This window comes from Macaca mulatta, chromosome 14 (assembly GCF_049350105.2).
Source record: "Macaca mulatta isolate MMU2019108-1 chromosome 14, T2T-MMU8v2.0, whole genome shotgun sequence".
Lineage (NCBI taxonomy): Eukaryota > Metazoa > Chordata > Mammalia > Primates > Cercopithecidae > Macaca > Macaca mulatta.
Window position 1 is genome coordinate 12,300,478 of NC_133419.1, and position 22,160 is coordinate 12,322,637.

At 58.3% G+C, this 22,160-nt stretch overlaps 1 protein-coding gene across 13 annotated transcripts in view; it reads right to left on the reverse strand.

Moving 5' to 3' along the window:
- DAGLA (diacylglycerol lipase alpha) overlaps positions 1–22,160 on the reverse strand; it is a 68,188-nt gene that overhangs the window by 3,866 nt on the left and 42,162 nt on the right. For 11 of the 13 annotated variants that reach the window (XR_013403708.1, XR_013403705.1, XM_077962631.1 and 8 more), the window contains 16 exons: positions 20,564–20,665; positions 19,940–20,078; positions 17,443–17,530; positions 15,251–15,385; positions 14,532–14,609; positions 11,793–11,917; positions 8,241–8,394; positions 7,618–7,701; positions 7,446–7,523; positions 6,921–7,001; positions 5,915–6,057; positions 5,485–5,553; positions 5,032–5,104; positions 3,578–3,774; positions 2,666–2,795; positions 1,909–2,096 (listed from right to left, as the gene is read on the reverse strand). Coding sequence is in view for 11 of the 13 variants with exons in the window: in XM_015113991.3 (XP_014969477.1) it covers positions 1,909–2,096; positions 2,666–2,795; positions 3,578–3,774; positions 5,032–5,104; positions 5,485–5,553; positions 5,915–6,057; positions 6,921–7,001; positions 7,446–7,523; positions 7,618–7,701; positions 8,241–8,394; positions 11,793–11,917; positions 14,532–14,609; positions 15,251–15,385; positions 17,443–17,530; positions 19,940–20,078; positions 20,564–20,665 (1,864 nt within the window). In the remaining 2 variants the exon portion in view is untranslated. The remainder of the gene's footprint in view (positions 1–1,908; positions 2,097–2,665; positions 2,796–3,577; positions 3,775–5,031; positions 5,105–5,484; positions 5,554–5,914; positions 6,058–6,920; positions 7,002–7,445; positions 7,524–7,617; positions 7,702–8,240; positions 8,395–11,792; positions 11,918–14,531; positions 14,610–15,250; positions 15,386–17,442; positions 17,531–19,939; positions 20,079–20,563; positions 20,666–22,160) is intronic. The other 2 variants (XM_077962629.1, XM_077962630.1) reach the window with 1 other exon arrangement.

Consider the following 22,160-nt stretch of genomic DNA (forward strand, 5'->3'; position numbering starts at 1 on the left):
CACCCACTTTGGCCTCCCAAAGTGCTGGGATTATAGGCGTGAGCCACCGCGCCTGGCCAGGAATGATTACTTTTTAAAAACAACTCACAAGAATCCAAGATAGAAGACAAAATAGTTGATGCTGGGTTGAGCCGTGGTGGGGGGTCCCTAAGGGGCTAAGGCCCTGCTGGCAGCACTAGGACTTCAGGAGTGCCGCTGGGGTTCTCTGCACCAGAACCCCTGTCGTTGTACCGATGCGAGAATGAGGCTCCAAGAGACTGGCTGCTCCAGGTCACTCATGAGGCCACAGTGGAATGAGAGAGACAATGGGAGGGAGGGAAGGAGGGAAGGAAGGACAGAGGGCAGCAGGGAGGAGACAGGGAAGGGAGAGAGCCCTGCCCAGAGCTGCCCGACTGGTTCCATGCCAATCTCAGAGCCAGCACCCCTGGGTGCCACTCCCAGGGATCTCATCACTTCCTTCCTCATCCGGGTCTCCTCCTGGTCTCTCCCATGGGCTGCAGGCCTCTGCTGGGTGGGGAGCCTGGGGCTCCGCAGACCAGCCTGCAGGGAGTGAGTGATGAGGCAGGAAGTGGGTGGCTTGCAGCAGTTACTGCAGCCGGAAATGGACACTGGCTCCTTCATCTGGTTGTGCAGCTGCCACAGGAAATGCACAAATGGCAGGGAGAAACGTCCAGGTGTCCCTACCAAGGGCCAGGAAGCAGCCTCTTGACCAGATCTGTGACCAAGCACGCAGGGTCTATGTGGGAAGGTCCTAGAAAGGCAGGACAATCCTCCCCTGGAAAGACTACCACTTAAGAGCCTTGCAACCCTCAAAGAGTGTGTGAATAGGAAGGGTGCTGTGGCCCGCACGTGCGCGCCCCTGTGAGCATGTGTGTGTGCCCCTGCATGTGTGCACGCCCCTTTAAGCACGTGTGCATGCCCCTGTGAGCATGTGTGCACACTCCTGTATGTGTGCACACCCCTGTAAGCACGTGTACATGCCCCTGTGAGCACGTGTGCACGCCCCTGTGAGCATGTGTGCACGCCCCTGTATGTGTGCACACCTCTGTTCATGTGTATGACTGTGTAGACCAGATGTCTGTGTATGTCAGCTGGCCTGTGTGTCTGGGTCTGCGCACGGGTGTATTCATGCATTTCCATGAGTGGCTGCCTGTCCACATGTGTCCTTGTATATGTGTCTCCACCTTTGTCTTGGTGTGTGTCTTGTACATGTGCATGTCTACAGGGGGTAGCATGTGTAATTATAACTAATAATGTATGTGTGTAAGCTTCGATACAAATATGGAAGTAAATGCGTGTCCATCTGTTTGGGTCTAAGTGTGAAAGAGTGAATCTGTGCAGGCCAGGCACGGTGGCTCACGCCTGTAATCCCAGCACTTTGGGAGGCTGAGGCAGGCGGATCACCTGAGGTCAGGAGTTTGAGACCAGCCTGGCCAACATGGTGAAACCCCATCTCTACTAAAAATACAAAAATTAGCTGGGCATGGTGGCAGGTGCCTGTAATCCCAGCTATGTGGGAGGCTGAGGCAGGAGAATCGCTTGAACCCAGGAGGCAGAGGTGGCAGTGAGCCAAGATTGCGCCACTGCACTCCAGCCTAGGGGAGAAGAGCGAGACTTCATCTCAAAAAAAAAAAAGGAAAAAGAAAAAAAGAGTGAATCTGTGCTTTTGTGGCCCAGGGTTTGTGGGTCTGTGTGCCTCCCCTGGCCCATGTGGGATTCAGGGACAGCAGGCTGGGGGACAGTTGGAGCACAGCAAGAGAGCTCTGGAGCACAGAGGGGGAGTTTGACCCCTCCTGGGCACGTGTGCAGAGCTGAGCCCAGTGCATGCACAAAATGCACATGCATACAAATTTATGTGCTCTGAACCACACTCACCCTGGGGTGGGGCTGGGAGTAGCCAAGGCTCACCTGACGCTGCTGTTGCGGTGGTCTGCAGTTGGCAGCTCCAGGGCGAGGCCAGCGGGCATGGGTGGCCCCGTGGGGAGTGGCTGCTGCTGGAAGATGAGCTCAGGAGTTAGGTCCACCTCGGTAGGGCTCACCATGACCTTGGCAGCAGAGAGCAGAGCGGTCTTCCCCTTATTGTAGTTCTCCAGCACCTGAGGACAGGACAGAGGAGGCTGGGGGTGGTGGAGGGACACCAGGCCCCATTCTGGGGCCAATGTGGAGCCAGGGCCCAGGCCTCTCAGGCTAAGCAGAGCCTCATGGAGTCACCTGGGTCCCACTCTCCTCCTCCCGAGGGCACCACTCCCCAAGGCCTGAGACTTGCCCATCTGGTCACAACTTGCCCCACAGCCCAGCGAGTGCTCCTGCCCTGCCTGCCTTCAGCCTTTCCGCAGACGGGGAGTGGCTGTGGCTGTCGCTGCTTGCCCATGCATCTGTTAAGTGCCAGGTGGCCTTCAGGGCCTCTGAGCTGAGCCTGCCTAAGGGACAGGCCCCTGGGAGTCTCTTTATCTCCTCCCCACCATGGGGCAACGTGGTGATGTGGAGAGAGCCAGGGGTGTGAGGTTGAAGTATTTGAGTGGGGCTTTCTGGCCCAGCTACCTACTTCTCTGAGCCCCAGCACCCATGTCTGTAAAATGGGGCAGTGATCCGACAGTGCTTACGGGGTTCTGATGGGGTGACAGTGCCTTGTTCCCTGGTGACACCCTGCTGGGAACTGCCTCACCTTGTTGAGCCCCTCCATGACCACATAGGGCAGGTGCTCGTGCAGCATGGCTGGCGAGATGATCACCTCATTGAAGGCCTTGTTGTCGCCCCAGATGGCGAAGTACGTGGGCTCCTCCTGCTCACAGCAGCTGAGAGGGACGTGGGCAGAGGGGAGTTAAGGATAGGGTGGTGGCCTGGCCCTCAGCTCCTGGCTCTGCTCTCTGCCCTGCTCAGCAGGGCTGGTATGGTTTGGAGGCCCCTGGCCTGCCTGGCAGCAGGGCTCTGTTCCCTGGCCTGGCTCCTGCCCTGCCCTCAGCCTGGGAAAGGCTGACCTTGAGCCTCAGCCATGGTCCCTCCACAGCCTTCGACCAGCTTTTGGCCTGGGTCACACCCGTTCCACCTGCTGCAGGGCCCAGCTCACCAGCTTTGTGTCAGGCGAGGAAGCGGACCCTGGAGGGAGGAGCCAGAGCCCAGCTGTCTGAAGGAGCGCAGTGGGAAAGGTCTGCCCACTTGTCTGCTCCTGTTCTCTTTCCTGGCGTGGCCCCCACCTTGCTTACAGCTGTCTTCGAGGAATCCCCTTGATGAAGCCAAGTGACAACTGAGGTGTGAGCTGGCCAGGGCCTGAGGGGTGAGCCCTCCAGGGCACCTACTTTTAAATGGACCATGAGTGGGGAGAGTTGCCCTGGGGGACACCAGGGAAGGGCTGACACTGGAGGCGAAGCCAAACTATGGAGAGAGACGCCTGGAGTCCTGCTCAGGGCTGGCCTTTTGTTCCATTTCCAGAGCCCGATGCTGGGGAAATCCCGCCATGGAAGCCCTGGGCCATCTTCTCCCAGCCCCCACCCCCAGCCCCGAGGGGTGACTAAGCCAAGGCCGGCCCTGCCCTCCACGGCCGCTACCCCCTGCAGCAGCAGACCCTGGCAGAACCTACCAGCACTGCTCCGCAGGGTGGTTGTGGACCACGTGGATGATGCGGCCAGGCGGGTAGAGTGGAGTGCTGGCTGAGAGGGCGATAGTTAGATCGCTGGGGTGGGTCCAGAGCCGCGTGCTGGCCAGGGTGGTCACCTCTACCTCCTCGGGCAGTTCCGACTTGGGGATGCATTTGGTGGCCCCCACGATAATCCGCCACTGTGTGGGGTGGAGTGGGAGAGATGGGGACAGAGCTAAGTGGCACTGGTTGGGGGGCAGGGGCAGGGGGACTGAGAAGGAGGGCTCAGCAGGTGAGAGGTGGGTGGTGAGATGGCAAAGGGGCAGGGGAAGGGCAGTGGCCGGAGCATTAAAGGTCGGTGCCCACCTGAAGAGGCAGTGGCTGAGGTGCACGGTGGCCAGACGGCCAATAAGGTGCCAAGGACAGATGACATGGAATTGTTGAATTTCAGGGCTGGCAAGGGGCTGGAAGCCCAGCCAACCCCTAATCTAGTAGATGGGGAGACAGGCCCAGTGAGGGGAAGGGACTTATTCTGGGTCACTCAGCAAGTCCAAGACAAAACACACCCTGGAGTTGAGTCCAGCTGGACCTGCCAGGCCTGGCCTGACGAAAGCCCAGGACTAATCTGGTGGGAGCAGTTCCACCTCCCCAGAACCAGGCTCCTCCAGGCAGGCACAGTCCCACAAAGCTTTGCTGCCCTGCTCACCGCCTGGCACCTGGTACCTGGCCCAGGGCCCTGCCTGCCACAGGGTCTAGGGCACCAAAGCTGGGAACGGTCCAGACGGGGCTGAGACAGTGAATGGGCGGAGGGCTCGCCCAGGGCAGGGGGTGGGGGGCGGGGGCCGAGGAGGGGTGACCACACAGAGGACCCTCTCCTCCTGCGCCTGGCCTGCTTCAGTGTGCCTGGCCACCACGTCCCCACCCCCACCTGGCCAACCCGCCCGCCAGTGTCCTCCAGAGACCTGATGCGGATTAGGAAGGGCTGACCCTCTCCTCTTGGCCACAGCAGAAAATGAGAACAAACTGTACCCAAATCCTCTCCACAGGTCATTCCCAGCCCTCTCTGAGCCTGGGGAATCTCAGTCTTCAGCAGAGGCCTTTCCTCACCGCTCAAAGTCTCCAGATCGCTTTCTCCTGACTGTGGGCAGCTCCCAGTTCCGTGTGATGGAAGCCTCTCGCTTCCCATCCTGATTCTGTTCTAACTTGTTATCTGAGCAAATGCAAGTCCCTCCCACTCTGGGTCTCAGTTTCCCTATCTGCACAATGACAGGGGTTGTATGGGTTGAGCCTAGGGAATGCTGAGGGTCTGACATCCTAAAGTTCCCATGACACCAGCCACACCCTGCCCTGGCCTCCCATGGCAGGGCCTTTTGTGCTTTGTCCCAAGAAACCAGTGGGGGTCAAGGGCAGGGACAGATGAGGCTGCACAGAGGCAGGGTGCCCAGGCGGGGGCTCACTTTGGGCTTGGTGCTTCGCTGCAGGACGTCCAGGAGCTGTCTGCGGAAGCCTTCCAGCTGGGAGAGGCCAATCCTGGGGAGGGAGCGAGACAGGGCCGTCAGCCAGGCCTGGTCAGGGGCTATGAGAGGTACAGGGCGAGGGGCGGAGGAGCAGGCACACGCCTAGCCCCTGGAACAAGAAGACACATCAGCCAGGGTCATGGGGTGGAGAGGCATCCACAGAGCAGCTCCCCAGAGCAGAGCCGAGGAGTGGAAGGACAGGCAGGGAGGGCACCAGCACGTGCGTTCACCTGGGCTTCTCACCACTGGGCAGCTAAGGGTGGGGAGGGGCATGGAGTCCCTTGAGAGACAGGAATCAGAGTGAGAGAGACACAGGGGCTGGGGGGTGGGGAGAGGCCTGGAGGAGAGAGGAACAGCCTGGCAAGGGACCGTGGAGTCGGGGGAAGGACTCACCTGGGGACGAGGTCTTTGCCCAGAACCACAGCAGTCACGAACTCCTTGGAATACTCCATCGCATCCTCACTGCAAGGGAAGCCGAAGCAGAAGCTAAGGCCAAGGGGGAGGGGTGGTGGCGTTCCGGAATCGGGGGGCCCAGCCACGAGCAAGCCCTGTTCTTGCACTCCTGGGTTGGGTCCCGGGGAGCTGGCTGGTGGCAGGCTGGGCTGCCTGCCCCCTACGCTGTCTTTCCCGCTGGTAAGGCTTTGCTGGTAGATCCTGGGGGGCGCACGGCATTTCAGAGCCCCCACCCTCCACTCTCCAAGCCACTCCCAGACCTCCATGTGACTAGAAGTCAGACTCCCAGTCCAGCCCCTAGCACCAGCCAACCCTCAGCCTCCACTGGTCCCAACTGCCCCAGACAACTCTGAGGCCCCAGATGGCTCACCTCAGCAGGCCCCCTGGCGGGGAGTAGGCAAAGCACTTGAGGGTTGGGTACTGTGGGCGCAGAAGGAAGGAGAGGATGGCAGCGGTGCCCGCACCCAGGGAGTGGCCCACCACAATCAGGCCGTAGTGTTTGGTTCCGCGGCCCTGGAGACCGAGAGAAGCCTGAGAGCCCTGCCCCGCTGCCTGCCAAGTGACTGTCTTAGCCAACCCAAGGGAGGCAGAGGGTCTTCCCACCTTCCCAGAGTCCTGGGATCATGTCTGTGCTGTCTATGCTGTCATGTCTATGCTGGGGCACAGAGAACCAAGCTACGTCCCCGCAGAGCGACTGCTTAGGCTGACTGTTCTAATAAACTCTTACTTATGCTTCCAAACCTTGCTCAGAGGTTACATCCTTAGGGAAGCTCTCCTGATTTTCCAGGAGTGGCTCGCTCCCTCTAGTCATTGCATCTGTACCTGGGATGGAGTTTTTTTTATCACTACAGTGATTACTCTGCTATAAACATGTGGTTACCTGACCCCACCTCTCTACCATTTCACTACTAGACTGAAGTCTCCTGAGGCCAGAGCCTGCTTTGCTTTGGAAAGGGCAGCTGGTGGCACCTCAGGAGCTACCTGCACAGACCGTGGCCAGTGGGCAGGACTCAGTTCCCGCCCCTCCCTCAGTTCCCCACTTCTCTCTGCTCTGTATTTTGAGCCTCTCCATGTTTCCTTCTGACAAATGATTCTGCAGCTAGGAAGCTTAAAAGCCGCCTGCCCTGAATCATCTTTGTGCCGCTGGTGTCTGGCATGAATCAGGTGCCCAATGACTGTAGGTGGGGCGGAGCAGGACGCCCACGGGACCTGGCACAAAAGAGGAGGGGTTGGGAGCCAGGCTCGAAGAGGTTGCAGGAGCCTGGCTTGTGTGGGAGGTGCGAGGCTCCATCACCCATCCATCCTCTCCTCTCTGCTGCCTTGGAGGAGGGGGACCCAGGTGTGACAAGGGCTTGGTGTCATGGAAAATGCCTCACCAGGTCTCGCCCAAAGGCCTGGGAGAGGACCATCTCCTGCTCCAGTTTCTTCTTGATGTACTCAGCTGAGAGGACCATTCCCTGGGTGGGCAGGAACAGAAGCAGGTGTTGGTGGGAGGCCTCCCAGTGACCAGCAAACCCACAGTGACCTGCAGCTCAGGAACTCCGCCCCATCCATTTTTCCCTTTGGGCCTCGTGACAACCCGGCTGGCAGACATGCTGACCGTGTCACTTCCATTTCACAGGTGGGAACTGAGGCTCAGAGGGGTGGTGTGGCTAATGAAGCTGCTATGATCACTTCCCAGCTGCCTCTCAGGTTCTTCCATGGACAGGCTCTGGGCTGGGCAGGGCAGTGGGGGTCGCAGCAGTGGGCCGCATAGGCCTTCCAGACTAATCCATGCCTCTCTGACCAATCTCTTCTAGTGAGCCCAGCAGGCAGGGAGGAACCCCCAACAATACACGCCTCTGCATGCTGGCAGGGGAGGAAAGAAGCTCAGGGACTCTGGGGTCCATGATGTGGGGTACCTTGTGGCCTAGCCAGGTGCCGTGGTGCCCCTCCACGGGGAGGCGCTCAGCGTCACCCGTCAGGTCAGTCAGGGCATCCTTGGGGAGAGAGGAGACAGGTAAGGGGTGGGCTAAAGAGGATAGGAAGAGGGAGGCAGGCACCCCCGGGGGCTGGAAGCCACGGGCAGCGTACCTTGGGGGACAGGGTCCCCCGGATACTGATCACCACCTTCTTCTTGTCATGGTCCACCGCCACGTAGAAGGGCGTTTCGTAGACCTAGGAGGTGGGCAGCTCGTGAGCCTGAGCGGCCCCGGTGGGGCCAGACTCGGGGAAAGTGACCTAGGCAGGTCTCCTTCCCGGCCAGGAACTCTGGCTCCACCAGCCACGGGGCCTCTGCCGCTGGAAAGGGTCACTGGGGATCTCCTCCCGACCCCAGTCACAGGCCTGCCCTGCCCTCCCAGCTCCTTGCTGGCTCTGGCAGCCCTGAGTGCCACCACTTGCCCCTCAGTCCAGGTGATGTCTGCCCCTCCCTGCTTCTGCCCTCACTTCCTTTCCCCAAAGGGCTAGGGCCCGGCAACCCAAACACTGGGTGTGGGGTTGATGTCAGATTTCCCAGCCCCAGAGGTGGTGCAGGTAGGCCAGGGTCCGGGGAGGAGGGGGCCACCTCTGGTCTGCCCAGCTAGGGATGCCTGGAAGCTGCAGCCAGCCAGCGCCAGCCAAGCGAGGGCTCCTGCTGGCCTGGAAGGACAGCCTCAGCACCCTAGGCCCTCAGCTGCCTGCTCCAGACACGAAGCTCCCGCCCTGCCTGGCCTCACCGCATCGTGGCAGGAGGTATAGACGATGTCCACCGCAGTCATGTTCTCATCCAGGAAGTGGCGCCGGATGGCAATGGCGTTACAGCCACAGCAGTTGTCTTCCTCGATGGTGACTCCAGGGGCGAACCGCGGCCTCGCAGGACACAGGCAACACCTGGGGTAGGGTGACAGAGAGTTCAGGGCCAGGGAGTCCCTGAGGGAACAACTGTCTCCTGCCACCATCCCTGGAACCAGTTCCAGTTGGGCGTTCAGCCCCACTGCCTCTCCCAAATCACCCTTGCTAAGTCCTGGTGACCCCCACGTCACCAAATCCACTGGACACTCTTAGCCTTCCTCTTAACTGAGCTCTTGGCAGCACCTGACCCTGTGGGCCCTTCCCTCTCCCCACCTGGCTGGGGCCCCCTCCCCTCTGGGATCTCCCCTCTGGGCAGGGCCTACTCAGCGATGCCCCCAACACTGAGGTCCTGGGGTCCCTCTGGGGGCACTGGCTCCTCCATGCACTCATGCAGTCTTATGTTTCAGACACCATCTGCATGCTCAGGAATCCATCCCAGGCCTGCCCCAACCCCCAGATGCTTCCATCCAATGGCCTAGCCAACACCTCCCTCGGAGGCCTGACAACCTGCCAGCTCTCAAACCCCTTCCCTGCTTGTGTACCCCAACCCTCCTGAGGTCTTCCCAAGGCCCCTTGGTTGCTTGGCCTCTGGCTTGCAGCTGTCTGTGGCTCCTCAGCCCTCACCCCCACGGCCATGCTACTTGGTCAGTACACGTGCTCGGCTTCCCTTCACACTCAGAGCTGGACTCCAGGCGTTCCCTCACCTCCCCTACCCCCGTCCTGGAAGCTCTGCCTGGGACCGCCATAGTGGCCTTGACTGGCCTCCTTGCACTTGCCCCTATGCTCTCAGCTCAGCAACAGAGTGGCCCTTTTAAGAGAAGTCGAGCCACATCATTTTCTTTTTAAGACCCCACAGCAACACCCTGTGTACCCCACCTGGCCCTGGTCTCTCTGATCTGCCGCCGGCATGTTCAGCAGCACCTGAGACAGCGTGGCCTGGCCCTTGCTCCTCTGGGCCTCTGTTCAAATGTCCTGTCACAGTGAGGTCTCTCCTGCTACCTCATCTAACAGCGAGGGCTCCCCAGGCCCCCAGGCACCTGGCTTCATGTGGGTCCAAAGCGCCCATCTGCTCCACCATGTGCCCTATTCGCCTTGTCTATGTGCTGTCCACCTCCCTGCTGGGCAGTGATCACCACAGAGAGGTCCACGGCTGTATCCCCAGCACCCAAACAGTGCCAGGCACACAGCAGCCTCCCCTGTGAGGATGAGGCAGCCTGGGAGCTGGGCACCCGACTAGGTGCAGCTGCGCCTCAGGCCACCAGAGGGAGCCAGCACCCAATGGCTAGGGCACCAGGCGCTGGAGCCCACGTGACTGAGCCTGCCAGCTGTCACGGGATGACAGCTGAGATTTTATTAAGAAGCTTGGATTCTGGCGATGCTGGGAGGTTTGTCTTCACTTGGAACATCACCTGAGTGACTATTACACACTTTCCAATGGGGAGAGGATTCGCTGAGAAATCCACAGTGTTTGCAGAGGGGACAACCCCAATGTACAATGGGACAGCATGGTCTCCCCCACTGCAGGTCAAGTGGTGGCGGGCCAGGGTCTAGGGGCTGAGCTCCTGTGCTCGGCAGCTGTTCCCTCTTCAACCTCAGCTGAGCATGAAGCTGTAACAGTGTGGCCTTTGGAGACTGGAAGCTTGAGTTTGAACCCTTGCAGTGTCACCTCCTGACTGTAAGGGCCTGGAGGTCATTCAGCCATTCTAAGCTTCAGTTTCCTCTTCTGTAAGAGCAGGTGCTGACAGCTACTTCACAAGGGTGGTGTGAGATCAACGGTCCAAGATGCAGAAATGGTCTGGCCTATTATAAGTTCTTAATAACGGGTGGCTCCTCCCTTCTCTGGTGACAGGGCTGCCTCTGAGTCAGTGATCTGCAGGCCAGGGGGACCAGTCAGGGGAGCAGGGCCAGCACCCTGGAAGGCAGGGCCCTGGGGCTCATCCAGGGCAGGGCTGGGGCCCAGCCAGAAGCAGGCCTGGCTTGCTGTGCTCTGCATGGGCTGAGAACTGCTGCCAGGGGAGAGGCCTGGGCCTGAGGCAGATGGGCAGCCCTTCTCCCTCTGGCCAGGCTGCTATGGACAGGCTGGGGCACTGAGAAGGACACTGGACTCTGGCCTCCTCCTACCACCCTGGGCTGCAGGCCTGCCTCTCTCAGCCCCACAGGTACCTGGTTCTTCCAGGCAGGGGCCTGGCTGGGCCCTCATGAGTCTAGGGACTCTGCTCTCTCTGCAGCACGAAGGCACCTAATGCAGATACCAGCATCCCTCCTGTCTGCAGAGCACCAAAGAGCCCTGCCTGCCAGTGACGCCCTGGGTTCTGAAACACCCTATGGGCAGGCAGGACAGATACCACCTGTTACAATTTAGGAAACTGAGGCTCCAAGAGATGTCCTCACACTGACAGCGAGTAATGGAGCCTGGTGCTCATTTTGAGAAGTTCTCTGCCATCGCTGGGACTCCCAGGGATGCAGGCAAGAATGCCAGGCACGTGCAGCTGACAAAGATGGGAAGTGGGCATGAGGTGATCTAGTCCTCTCTGATCAGTTGCTGGAGGGATGATGAGATTCGGCCCCGAGAGCCACTCAGCTTTCTGAGGACAGGGAGGGCATTGCAGAGTAGGTGTGGCTGCTGTGGGTCCCAAGGGCAGAGGTGTCAAGGAAAGAAGCTGCTGCCCAGAATGCCAGTCTTTCCAGAACGGGAGCCCAGGGAGCTGTCCTCCTTCTGCCTGGCATGAGCTGAGGGCGGAGACACCCAGGACAGGGAGGGCTTCCTCCTGGAGCAGGTGCCCTTCTCTGGCCCACTTAGGAAAGCAGAGTCCACCCAGTCCCCAAGCGGTGGGCTGAGGGCGGAGCCAGGCTGCAGGCCAGGTCTGGGGCTAAGGCCTTTCCCAGATCCCTACGAAGAAGGTTGGAGCCTTTAAGTAACAGGCCTTCTTGGTGCCTTTCCAGAGACCTCTATGGATGGGGCCTCCCTACCAGGAAAGTCCTTTCTTCTAGAAAGGCAGAGCACATGAGGGGAGCTGAGAGAAGGGAAGATGTGGGCAGAAGGGAATGGCTGAGGGGGCAGAGAGAGAACGCCAGAAGGGGAGGGAAGGCAGCAGTATGGGTGTTATGCAATATCTCATCTAGCCCTCTCCAAAAAATTCCACGAGGTATGTATCAACATCTTCACTTCGCAGATAAAGAAACCAAGTCTCAAAGAGGTAGACCCACTTGCCCAAGGCTGCAAGTGACAACATCTGGATTCAAACCCATAACTGTGTGACTCCGAAGCCCACAACTTCACTGCTCAGGGATAACACAGAACTAGAAAGGCTGAGGCCCACAGAGGCGCAGAAAAGAAGCCATTCAGGGCAAAGCAGCGGGTGCAGCCCCTTAGCCCTTCCTCACATACCACCCGGGAGGAGAGGCGCAATCGCCAGGAGACGGGACGGGGTACTCACGAGCAAGACCGAGCCAGCTGGCAGAGGCCGCAGGCGGGCTTCCGCATCAGGTACATGGGCCACCCATAGGCAGCCAGGGCAAAGAGCATGTAGTAGCAGACCTCTTTGTAGCGGAGCATCTCTTGCTAGAAGAGAGGAGGCAGAGGGCAGTCACCTCCTGCCCTTCCTGCCTGCAGCCTCAGGGCCCAGCAGTTCCCAGGGTGGGAGACTGCAGACCCACCCCCAGGCAGGGAGGCGCTGCTGGTCCCCTGCTGAGGTGTGGGGCCCAGGCCGTGGAGGAAGGCCACTCCTCCAGGTGATAATTGCATTTCCCTAATTATCTCCATGCAACCAGAACACGAATCCTCAGAGATCTGTCCTGTTGCTCCAGTCTCAGAATTAATGATTTGGGGACAGAAAATCACTTGGTCCATTTCCTTGCCTGTTTTTCAGAGAAGGGAAGAGTTGAGGGGCGTGAGGAGTAATCCCCCCAACTCAGCAATCAGTGCTGGGAAAATGTAGCCCTGAGAGGCCCCGGCCCTCTAGCTGGGCGGGGTGTGTGGGCCTTGAGCAACAGGGCAGCCACGCTGGGCCAGGAGACCAATCACCAAATCTCTGGCCCTCCTGTTCTTTGACTGCAAATATCGGGAGCCTTCAACTTGACTCAGCCAGCTGCAGGTTCCCAGGGCTCCGGGCAGGGGCTGCGGTGGTGGGAGATTGGGATCTCTCCGGAGAAAGGCGCCAGTTTGAAAGTCAGTGTGTCTGAGGCCCGGCGGCCACTGTTGACACTGAGGAGGTTATTGGCTGCTGGGGTGGAGGGAGGAAGAGGCAGGGGTGTCCCAGCAAAGTGTCTGCCAGCTTCCAGTCTTTCCCGAGTGCCCCAGGCACTGGGAGAGGGAATTAGTCACCTTGTAAAAGTTAAGGAGGGTGATTAGTCACCTTGTGAAGTGAAATAGGTAGCACCTTGATCAGGGCCCGGAGGGGTGGAAACATCCCTGGCCAGCTCAGCTGCTCTTCAGGAACGAGAGTGGGAAGGAGGTAATTATCCTCTCCCTGTCGGGAGCTCCCGGCAGCCCTGGGGATGGGGTGGGCCCTGGCAGCCTCTGCCAGGTGGCAGGTGTGACCCTGGCACCTCAATGGGAGTCACTTGATGGGAGTCACAGCTGTCTGCCCTGCCCGCTCCCTGTGAGGAGTGGGAGGGAGAGGGTGGTGAGAATACCCAGGACAGAGCCTGGCAAGCAGAAATGGGCTGGTTTGGGGCACCTACTATGGATATGGTTGTTTTCAGAGAGGATACAAATGCCTGCTTTAGTGGGGAGTAGGGACAGGCAGGGAGGACTGAGGCTTTTCTTTTTTTTTTTTTTTTTTTTTTGAGACGGAGTCTGGCTCTGTCACCCAGGCTGGAGTGCAGTGGCGCGATCTCGGCTCACTGCAAGCTCCGCCTCCCGGGTTTACGCCATTCTCCTGCCTCAGCCTCCCGAGTAGCTGGGACTACAGGTGCCCGCCACCTCGCCCGGCTAGTTTTTTGTATTTTTTAGTAGAGACGGGGTTTCACTGTGTTAGCCAGGATGGTCTCGATCTCCTGACCTCGTGATCCGCCCGTCTCGGCCTCCCAAAGTGCTGGGATTACAGGCTTGAGCCACCGCGCCCGGCCTGGACTGAGGCTTTTCTAGAGGATTGAGTGTTGGGGGCTTTTTTCCTCTTTTTAAGGGACAGTGCAGCTGGAGTGCAGTGGCAATCATAGCTCACTGCAGCCCTGATCTCCTGGGCTCAAGCAATCCTCCTACCTCAGTATCCCAAGTAGCTGGGGTCACAGGCATGTGCCACCATGCTTGGCTATTTTTATTTTTTATTTATTTATTTTTTTTTACAGAGACAGGGTCTCACTATGTGGCCCAGGCTGGTCTCAAACTCCTGGCCTCAAGCAATCCTCCCACTTTGGCCTCCCAAAGTGCTAGGATTGCAGGTGCAAGACAGCACATGTGGCCTAAAGGACTGAGACTTCTAAGAGATGGAATCCTTTCCATTAGCATCCTGGCTGGCACTGAGGTTTCCTGGCACTGTGATGGGAATGGCTCGCATCCTCTCAGCACAGCTCTGGTAGAAGGTGTGCCCAGCGTCATTTCACAGATACAGGATCAGGCTCAGAGGCGATGAGGGGCCTGCTGGAGGTCGCAGAGACAGGCATCAGAGCAGATACATGCTCCAATCGTTTGCTTCCTAAGGTAGGGCCTGTTTCTCCTGGCTGCCAGCTGTGGTTTCAGCCTGGGCTGTGCTGGGCCCTGGGCTGTGCTGGGCCCTGGGCTGGGGCCCTCCCACCATGGTACTGGTACCACCTTTCCCTATAACACACTGAATTTCTACGAAAGACGATTGAGAAAAGGTTCCACTATAAAAAAGCTCGGAAACCCAAGTACTACGCCCCTTGTGTTTCATAACAGCAGCAGGAGCAGCAAAAATCCTAGCAGCTCACCCTGGTGAAGCACTCTGTCATCTCAAGAGGCCAGGACCAAACACTTCTGAACTTGGTAAAGGAATTCAGGGGATTTGTTTGTAGAATCGGTGTGAGGTGGGTGGTTCTCGTGAGGGGCATGATCTGAGCAGAGAGGCTCTCCGGAGAGCCTGGAGGAGGGGGACAGGGCGGGGGCAATGTGGCTGGCACTGCGAGGGCAGCTGGGAGGAGTTTGCTTAGGTCATTGTGGCAGAGTGCGAGGGATGGGGATGGGGATGGGGTGGGGTAAGAGCTGATCTCTGACTCACCGAATTCTTGAGGTCGAGGTACTTGGTGTTTCTGGTCACCGGCATCCCAGACAGGAAGGCCAAGATGTCATTGTTTGCCTGTAAGACAGGCAGGTGAAGAGGGACAATCACTGGCCCAGGCCCAGCTGCACGGCCGGGAAAGGGGGCCCAGGCCCTGGTGTCCACCTGCTTCCCAAAGGCCAAGAAGCCCAAAGGGCATGCAGCTTCTAGTTCTTCCAGGATTCAGCCACTTTTCCAAAATCTGAGGTATCCCCATATTTCCAGATGCTCTCCTTCTACCCAAAACACCAAGCCCCTGAGGACATTCCTGGCCCACAGCAGGGGGAGGGTATTTTGTATGAGACACTGAGAAACCCTAACTGGGGTTGGTGTGCTGGGGGGGATGTGGGGTGGGCAGAGCAGCCATATAGAAGACCAACTCGGGAGCTCACAGCGTCCACTAAGCCTGCGGTTAGAAGTCCTTTGAGAGCCAGCCCCAGAGGCAGCCATGCATGGCCCGGAAAGTCCCTTGAATAGTAGTCACGGAAAGCCTGGCCAAAGGACAAGCTCAGGAAGGCAGGGGGAGCCAGAGGAAAAGGTGACCTCCAGGGTGCAAGAGGGTGCATGGTCACTGGGGAGCGGCATGGGAGCCGAGTCCTCTGCTGCAGGGGCTGCAGGGAAGGGGCTTGGAAGGAGGGTGGTGTGGAGAGGTGACCTGGAGAGGGCCTGGCAGTGCTCACCTCGTCCAGCACGGCATTGCGCTTGGCCCGCTGCCGCTGCCGGAGCAGCACCAGGCCAGCAATGATGTCGGACGGCACAATGTCAAGGTCCCGGAAGAACTCCGCAAAGAGGTAGGCAATTTCTGAGTAGGCATCCTATGAGGTCCAGGAAGGCAGGAGGCAGTGGCAGGGGAGCAGGAGAGAGGACGAGAGGCCAGGAGTAAATCCCCCAGGACTGGGACGCTGCAGAAGCAGGTGTCTGCTCGGGGATCCCCTGGGCAGGTTCTCCCTGGCACCTCCACAGCGCCCGCTGAGCCTGACCCCATGTGGCCCTGTGCGCCTGTGACCCTGAGGGCCCTGCCCAGGGCTCTGGGCTCCTAGACCTGGCAGTAGCCTCCCAGCCCTCTCCTCTCCTTGGAATTTGCACGGTGCCCACTGTCTACCAAGAGCAGGCACCTACTTGAGTCACTCCTTTCTGCTTTCCCAGATGCTAGGATCAAGGCCGGGCGGCTCTGGCTCATTTCTCCTCTAGCCAGCTCCTGGCTGCCTTCGCCCCACCAGCTGGGACCTTGGAAGTCCCTCTTAAGGCCTCTGTGGAGCCTGCTAGGTCTCAGGTCCCCTCCCCCAGCTACCCACAGGCTGCTGGCTCAGTGATCCCCACAATGTGCCCTAGAAGGGGGGTGTTCTCTCTGGTCCAGTGGCCCCCCTGTGGCTTCTCTCCAGGTCCTTGGCCTGAGGACAGCGCATGTCTGGGCCTCAGGCCAGGAGGCGAGCCCTGCTGGCTGATGCACTCTTAGTCTTCCCTTCCTGGCCCCACGCTGCAGCCCCAGCCCCAAGCCTCTTCCCTAACTTGTCAGGAGACGCTGAGGTGGGAACCACCACATGGCCAGGTCTCACCGGGTCTCGCCCCTGGATGTTTGGTACTCGTAAGTGAATCAATCAAGGGCTGCAAATTCAAATGCCGAATGGAGCCAAACAGAGCCAGCTACTGCTCAGCTCCAGCTGACCGGAGGCCCTCCAGGACCCACTTCACCAGATTTAGAAATACAGAAGTTTATGGAGACACCCCTGATTTTTAAATACTGGCATCCAATTAAAGTGTAAGCAACACAACACAGGCTGATTAAAACGTGCTTGGGACCGGACCTGGCCCCTGAGGCCATCAGTGTCTATCGGGACCTTTGCCCTGGGACTCCGCTGTGATGTGCTTGCTATCTTTTCCCCAGACTCTGACAACAGCCCCAGCTCTGCCCGTGCACCCGGAGGGGCGGGCGTGCCCTCCACGCAGCAGCCCCAGCCTCCATCCGCCAGGGGCCAGCTCTCTGCCCTCTGCATGGCCTGCCTACAGCCCAGACCCCTCAGACCGCCCCAGAGAGACGCAAGGGGGTGCTCCCCGCCCACCAGGGAACTCGGGGGCTTTCTTACACTTGATTACTCACTCTACGGCTCACCAGGGGACGCTGGTGGGCAGGAGCCACTCGAGGCTTCCCGGTGGCTTCCGTGGAAGGCACTTGGCTGTCTGCCTCAGGGAGGAGTGGTCTCCTGACCTCACTGGCTCTGCTACTAACTAGCTGTGGGACGCTGAGCAAGTCACTCCACCTCTCTGGGCCTCAGCTGCCTGATCTGTAAAATGAGGGGTGGGACTAGATGATCTCTAAGGTCCCTGCTCGCTGCGGGGCGCCCCTGGAGGATCCCGGGGCCTGCTTCCCTTCCCTCCCCTTGGGGGCCACCCCCAGCTGGCCGTGTCTTCCTTCTGCAGTGCCCTGGCATTAAGTCTGACCCTCTGGCCACTCCTCCGAGCTCCCAGGTGCTGAAGGCTATGTGTCCCCATCTAAGACCGTGCTAAATGCCTATCGGCTTTGCCAGGCCCTCTTGATTAATTTGCTGCTGGTGAAATGCTACTTTTCTTTGTCTTTAGGTCACCCTGACTCTGCATTATTTCTTCTCCTAAACTACAGTGTAAGTTCCAAGGGAGTCGATGCAGTCTTCACAGCTTTCTGTTCCCTTGACAAAGCAAGTGGACGCGGTCTTGCACGCTGGAGCGAGTGGCTCAGTGAATAACAGGCCCTGTGTGAGCAGGCTGTACTTGCTGCTGGAAACCCAGCTCCTTCCCACCAGCCCTGCCCCATCCTGCTTTGCCAAAGGAGCAAACAGCCCCTTAATCACCTGACCACAGGATGTGAGCCAGAGGGAAGCGACCTCCCAGTACTTACTGACTGGGAGTCCTTCGTCCGCGTGCAGCAGAGGAACACTTTGAGCCGGCGCGACCAGCTGGTGGCTTGACCCTCCTCTAAGCGGTGCCTGCAAAGCAGGAGAGGCGGTATGTGTGAGGTCAGAGGGCTGGACCAGAAGAGCTGGGACCCAGACATTCTGGAAACAGGGCAGCCTGTTCCCAGGACCTTACCAAAGGGTTCCCACAGGGGGTTCTTGGGGGTAACAGGGCCCAGGCCCTGTCAGAGCTGGTGGCCAGTGGCCTGGCTGCTGGCCAGCAGCGGCACTGCCTGACGGACTCCTGCTAGCCTAAGATGGTGTGTGCTGTTGGCCAAAGGTGGGTGGGTGGAAGAGGGAGTGCTGGAGAGACCTGGCTTTTGGAAGACCGAACACAGGCAGGCTCTGGGGCTTCAGAGCTGGGAGCCCAAAGTGGGGGCTACCCTGCAGCTCAGGTGTCCAAAGACTCAAACCCTGGGAGAGGTCAGCAGGGTACTGGGCCTCTCTGTCGTCTTGTTCTAAAGCCTGGAACAGACCTTCCAGAAAGACCTGCTTTTCCCCAGAAAGGATTTCAGACACTTACATATTCTACTTACAGGAAATTTATGGGGCTAAATGAGGCTCTGCATTTCCCAATTCCTCGGATCTGATACCTAGGCAGAGGGGTCCATCCCTCACCCACATGGTTGCCCTTGTCTATTCTCACCCCCCAACCCCACCCCCAGTGGGTCTGGCTGCTCGGATGGAGATTCAGGGTCTCCAGGAATCTGTACCCAAAGGCAGAGCAATGCGCCAGTTATTCACAGAGGTTCCTCCTAGGCTGGATGTCTGCAGTCGGTGTGTTTTGAGCGTAAAGACAACAGATCCAACGTTAAAAGTGCAGACCTCCAAACCGAGCAAGAAGGGGCTGGCTTGCTTTTGTGCCATGTGCTGGCCCCTTAAAAGCCTGATGCTGGGTGGTCAGGAGAGGAAGGTAAGGGTGGCCCTCAGATGCATTCAAGGCACTTAACATCCATCTGGAGTGACAGGCCAGGCCATTTTTGAGCCTCTTGGCTCCTCCGTCTCTCTAAGGACCGCTTCCTGCTCTCCAACCCTGGCTCCATAAGGCAGATGGCCACGAGGAGGGCAACAGGGTCTTCCAGGGCTAAAGAAGGTGGGTAGGAAGGGTGCAGGGAATTGCTGCTCTGGGGACCTGCTGGATCTTAGGGACTTGGACAGCTGTATATCCAAAACCAATGTCCCACTTTCCAGGGCTTGATGAAGGGACAGTGTGCTGGCCAAGCAGGATTCCCCAGAGCACTGTGGGATGGGTGGTGGTGGCCAGCTGGGCTGGGAGGGAAAATGGGCTATGGGGCCTTGGCTCCTAGACCTGACATTTTGGGCTGGGACGTGGCCAGAGCAGGCACGGGTGTGGCTCTGGCTGCAGTGCTGAGCTGACGTGGAAGGTCCACGGGGAGCCGAACACAGCAGCGCAGGAGGGTGGGATGGGCAGAATTCCTGCCGGGCGGGGGCGTCCAGGCAGCCTGCTCCCCAGGTGAGGGCGCTTGAGCTGCTGCTCTGGGCTGCAGGTGTGGTGCCAGCTCTGCACCTCAGCAGCTCGACCCGGGGCAGGTGACCTGCCCTCTCTGGGACAGGGATTCCTCATCTGTGAAATGGATCTCACAACCATGCCGGGGTTCACAAAGGGATTAAATGGATGAATTGTGTGAAGGGCTCGGCATGGGGAGCTCCTTACATAATGCACTGTAGAAGCCCCATTAACAGGAGGTACTGGGACCCACCCTGGAAGCCCCTGTCTTTTTCTTTCAACAAACAGAAATTACTGTGACACTGCCTGGATGCCCTCTCTCATTTTGTCTGCCATGGCACACTTTCCCCATCTTTAAAACATCATGCAAAATTCATGCCCTCTAGGAAGCTTTCCTTGACTTACCTCTCCCAATCTCTGAATCCTAGAGGCAGCCTAGCCTAATTTAACAGTTAGTTAAGCAAGGACTCTAAAGCCAGACAGCCTGGGCTAGTTCCCAGTGTTACCATTTTCGAGCTGTGCCACCTCGGGCCAGTCCCATCATCTCTCTGTATGTCAGTTTCTCCACCCATATGATGGGGAAGATGACAGCTGTCTGTCTGCTGGACTTGTAACTTACTACACGCAATGCTTGGTTTCACTGTTATTATCATTGTTATTATCAGCAGTGACAACGATGACAACAGTTACTATTAACTGAGCACTTACCCCGTGTGAGCACTGTGTTAGTCACTCTGCAGGTATCATCTCGGTTAAATCTCACAACAACATCACGAGACAAGAATTGTTATTCCCACTTTATAGACAAGGAAACTGAGGCAGGGAGCAGTTAAGCCCTTTGACTAATGCCCATGGCTCACACGAGGTTGGCATGCAGTCTGGGAGGCCTGGGATAGCCTCCTGGAGAATGGAGACCTCTGCCCACCAGTCAGCAAAGCCCACCCTGGGACTGCCCACCCAGCCCGCTGACTGACCGCAGGTTGTAGGTCCGCAGGTTACGCTGCCTCCTCTTGGTGGCTCTCAGCTTGACAAAGGTGCGGCCCGTGGGGTCAAAGACGCACAGGACAGTGATGCACACGCTGAGGATGACTACCCAGTTGCAGACAACCATTCCTGCGGGCAGCAGTGGGAGGCAATAGGCAGAGGCGCTGGGGACACTTCTCTGGCTCACCCGCTCTGAAGAAAGGGACATTGGAGGCTCCCTAACCCCAAATGCTGCTGAGGACAAAAGCCAGGCTCCAAAGCCCCTGGTCCCAGTCTCTGGCCACATACGTGGCCACCCTCTTGCCCACCCACAACCCCGAGGGCCACTCTTGGCTCAGAGCAGGCAGCTTTGTGGGTTTCCAAGGAGGTGTTGAGGAGCCTTGACTTGACCTGAGCAGCTCTGTGCCTGCCGCAGCCCACCCCAGACCAGGGTCCCCCAAGGGTAGTTGGCAGGCCTCAAGGGTGAGGGAAGCAGCCTCGCCCAGTCAACCTGCTGGTGCCCCCAGAGAAGCCACTTCCCTCTGGCAATACCCAAGCTTCTTCCTCTCTAAACTGATCCTGTCCCCTGTGCCCCTGGGGCTGCTGAGGCTCCAGCAGGCCTCACCCAGACATACCGAGGGTGACATTCTTGGCAGTGAGGTCGTTGCAGGAGGTGTAGTACTGAGTGAGCCAGACGATGCCCACGATGGCATAGATGAACTCGATCACCAGGATGGCTGCAAGGAGAGCAGGCCTGGCTGAAGGATGGCTGCCACTTGCCCCCCAGGGAAGGGCCTAGAACCCTGGCCTGGCCTTTCCTATTGTGGGGCTTTCAGCCAGCTCAGTAGCAAAGGCAGAGGCAGTGGGCCAGCAGCACTCCCCCACCCCACCTCCCAGGCCCAAGCCTGTCCTGTCACCATTTGGTCCTGTTGGCCCCTGCCCGATCGCTTGCAATGGGCCCACCATCTCTCCGAGCTTCTGTGCTCTCAGGTCCCCAGGGCCTCCCTGATGGAGTTTTGCTCTTGTTGCCCAGGCTGGAGTGCAATGGTGCGATCTTGACTCACTGCAACTCCTGCCTCCTGGGTTCAAGCGATTCTCCTGCTTCAGCCTCCAGGGTAGCTGGGATTACACGCACCTGCCACCAGGCCCAGCTAATTTTTGTATTTTCAGTAGAGACGGAGTTTTGACATGTTGGCCAGGCTGGTCTTGAACTCCTGAACTCAAGTGATCCACCCGCCTCGGCCTCCCAAAGTGCTGGGATTACAGGCGTGAGCCGCCGTGCCCGGCCCATTTCCTCATTCTCTCAGGATTTCAGAATCATATGTCCAGACTCTGGAATCAGACATATCTTAGGCAAGTTACCTATACTCTCTGAGCCTCCGTTTCCTCATCTGTAAAATGGGAGTGACAACATCTATGTCATAGGACTGTGCAAAAATTAGATGAGAGCATGTTCACTTCATGGAAACTATTTCCCAGCAAGAGGCCTCTGGAACCTGATGGAGGAGAAGGGAAGGGTCCAGCAGCCGGTCTGCAGCCGGTCTGCATCCAGCTCAGGCCCCTCAGGGGCCAAGACTGGAGGGGAGGGGTATGGAGTGGTGGCTGAGGAGATCTGCTGGCCTCAGGAGGGCAGCCTGGGAAGCCCCAGCTCTGTGGGCAGCAGTGTGGCAGCTCAGAGACCAGACTTTGGAGCCAGACAGCGTGGGTTCAAATCCCAGTTCCAATATTTACATGCTTACTAGTTGTGTGACCTTGAGGGGGGCTAAGTCTGGGCCCCAGTTTCCTCATCTATAAACGGAGAACAGTAACACCCGCTCCCTGTGAGTTAACACAGGAAAAAGGGCTTAGCCCAGTGCACAGAAGCACAAGAGCAGTGTTCACTAGAAATGACCAGAAGAAGGGGCTGCAACCTAAGCCCAGGAAGAGGACACAGGCTGGTCCCCTGGCGAGCTGGCCCAGACCCCTGAGGGGGTTCCCAGGAAGCAGGGGGCCTGTTTTGAGAAGGATCACAAGGAAGACGTGCTTTGAAGAGATGCACATGGTTTGGGATGGGGTCAGCACCTTTTTCTGAAAAGGGTCAGAGATTAAACATCTTGGACTCTGGGACTCCTCAACTCGGCTGTTGTAAGGCAAAGCAGCTGGAGACAATACCTAACTGAAAGGATATGTTCCAATAAAACCTTATTTTCTCTTCTTTTGAGATGGAGTCTTGCTCTGTCACCCAGGCTGGAG